At 43.6% G+C, this 2657-nt stretch overlaps 2 protein-coding genes across 2 annotated transcripts; one reads left to right on the top strand and one right to left on the bottom strand.

Annotated features, from left to right (window-relative positions):
- Positions 1-20: 20 nt before the first annotated feature.
- MELLADRAFT_106959 (uncharacterized protein) lies at positions 21-1331 on the top strand (the record flags this gene model as incomplete). Its single annotated transcript, XM_007410446.1, has 3 exons — positions 21-667; positions 742-825; positions 1274-1331. 3 exons carry the CDS (start codon positions 21-23, stop codon positions 1329-1331), a joined length of 789 nt encoding a protein of 262 aa, XP_007410508.1.
- A 481-nt stretch (positions 1332-1812) lies between these two features.
- MELLADRAFT_63587 (uncharacterized protein) lies at positions 1813-2496 on the bottom strand (the record flags this gene model as incomplete). Its single annotated transcript, XM_007410425.1, has 1 exon — positions 1813-2496. One exon carries the CDS (start codon positions 2494-2496, stop codon positions 1813-1815), a length of 684 nt encoding a protein of 227 aa, XP_007410487.1.
- Positions 2497-2657: the final 161 nt, after the last annotated feature.

The raw sequence follows: 2657 nt of genomic DNA, 5'->3' as shown, positions 1-2657 counted from the left end.
TGGATGGTTTTGTTGAAGCTATGCAAAAAGCAGAAACCAAGGATGTCGACGTTAAAAGCTTCCTACCAGACAAGAAAGCTCGGGCTCAATGGGAAGCAACTACCAAGGCTCAACTTTCTCAGGCTTACTTAGATTACATCATCACAAACAATCGAGAGACCACCCCAGACAAGCAGCCAAACCTATTGCGAACTCCACCCGCTGTGGAACCCCTTCCAGTTGAAAAAGCACATGTGATGATGTTACCTTTGATGGACATATCTTCTGGTTCGGCCGAAGGCGTTGGACAGGTTCTTGATCATGTGGCTACTATCACCGGTCGACCTTTGAAAGATCATCCTGGCGATCTGCAAGTTGTTGAAGGAGACGTTGGGACTTGCATAAACTTGGAGAGTTGTAGATCCAAGCTTCAGCCAGCAGGTAGAAAGTACGAGAGTATGATCAATTATTTAACTATACCTGGTGCAGCGCACACGATGTGGAATGTAGGACACTGGTACATACTAGGTGGGTGGGGTCACGCTGAAGATGATAAAGACATGCCTTTTTCAAAGAGCTGGGAATCATTAGCAGGAAAGACTGAACGACCAGCTTCCAAGAAAGACTTTGGCCTGATCATGCGTATGATCAATCACACTCATTTCGCCACGATGGTGTGGTGCTTAAAGTCAGTTCACTATTTTCTCCCGCTTTGTCCTTGTTTGTATCTCATTGTTGACAGTGCCATCCTTTTGCAAACAGTGAGGTGATAAAGACACGGTCACCTACTCCAGATCTCTTGGACAATGCGACAGCTAAGTCAATCCTTGAAGAGACTCATGCAAAGTACTTCACCAAAAGCTCTCGCAAAGCTGCTAAAGGAGCTAGTGATATTCGTGGCTATAATTTACGTCTGCGCCTACGAGATCTTGCCTCATATGTTGAAGCTGATCAGGCCACAAAGGCTGGTGATATTGGCCGACTGATTTTGATGTGGAAGCGCTGGGCTGTGATGTCTCATGGCGCACCAGGCCTCTCTCACTATGCTCAGCATCTTCCCCGGCTCATTTTACTACTTGAGCATTATTTACCTCCTGGTCTTGCACATGTCATAAAACATTCTTTGATGATCTCGGCGCGAGGTGCAGCTCAAAGATTTGAGCCTAAAGATTTACATCTTGAGCGCAAGATCTGGTGGTTGAAATACTTCTTCAACAATGCGGTATGTACCTTTGATCTGATTAATGTTTCTCACATCAAAGGTTGCTGACTGGTCTTAATGTACATCCTGTAGGGCTCAGGAACCAAAATTCAAAGGCTTGCTGCCAGGTACTCACTCAATGTTAAACTAGTAAATTTTAATCTTTCTTCTAGAACTGAGAATGGTGTGAGTATGTATACTAATAAGGAACTATTTACAGTTCCAAAAATTGATGGCCCTTCTCAAGATCAAGGCGGGTTTGAATTGTATATATCAAACCAAGAAGATATATATCACTAAGAAGACAATGCAATCCTTCATTCGAATGGCCGACAGAACCTTCTCAACCTATAACCGCTCGCCACAACCTTCCCCGATACCTGATCTGTTTAAGACCGGTTTCCAAAAATTTCAAGAAATATTTTATGATGAGTACACCCACAACCGGCACTCGCGTTACAGATGGGGAAGCACCCAGACCGAAAACATCCCAAATACGGTCGACGAGTATGAACCTACAGATGTGTCCAATGATCCGCCCGGTCAGTCAATTTACTTCTTGCATATACATGCTAGAATTACTTACACATGCATTTGTTGTATTCCAGTTGGGGCCATGGAGCTCTGATTCATTAGCAATTAGTCCCGCTGGTCAAACGTGGATCAATTCTTGATTCGAATTGTGGTGGCGCAGGTGAGATAGTGGGTGCACAGGACATGTTGCCATCGGCCATCTCACAGTCATCATCAGCGTCATTTTGTGGTGGTGCAGGTGCATTCTTTGGACGTGAGGGTGGCGGTCCATCAAGTTCAGCAGCTGCAGAATCTCTTTTTAGTTTATCCGTCTTCTCCTTCTCCCATTTTTTGTTTGCAGCAGTAGTTCGTGCACTAGTGAGTTGAGCAATTACTTTTTGATGTTGTGCATAGAGATTAGAGTGTTCCCACTTCTTGATGCAATTTACAATGCAATCAAACATACCATCCATTGCCTCGCTTCCAAAAATTCCTCGTAGTGAAACCCCTTGAGATATTATGTCTGCATTTTTTGCAATTGGCCAAGCATGCTTTTCCTTATCGAATATGTCTTTGCAGTCCAATTCCATTTCATATTCATCACATTCCTTGGTGTATAAAGTATTAAAATCCAAAATTAATTGCGACACTAGATCCTTCATGATGATCATAGATCTGATTCGATCTTTTGGTGGACATGTCAACATTGTTTTAAGATTCGGTCCGTCGTCGAGAGCTGGATTTGGGCAGCAAGTGGCGTGACTGATGGTCTCATTGAAAGTGCTCGTTATTATATCACTCATGTTGTTGTTTGATGCATGGTGCTGCTCGTGGATGATTTCATGGCCATTTGTGGCTCACAATTTGAGCATAGACAAGGATGGAGATTGAGATCCTTCTGTCGAGCCACCTCTTCTATGTAATCCTGTCATCAAAGCTATAGTATATGCCAACACTTCAAATC

The sequence above is a fragment of the Melampsora larici-populina genome, assembly GCF_000204055.1.
Source record: "Melampsora larici-populina 98AG31 unplaced genomic scaffold MELLAscaffold_20, whole genome shotgun sequence".
Classification (NCBI taxonomy): domain Eukaryota; kingdom Fungi; phylum Basidiomycota; class Pucciniomycetes; order Pucciniales; family Melampsoraceae; genus Melampsora; species Melampsora laricis-populina.
Note: the sequence above shows the minus strand (reverse complement) of the source record. Positions and strands in the feature narration are given on the sequence as shown.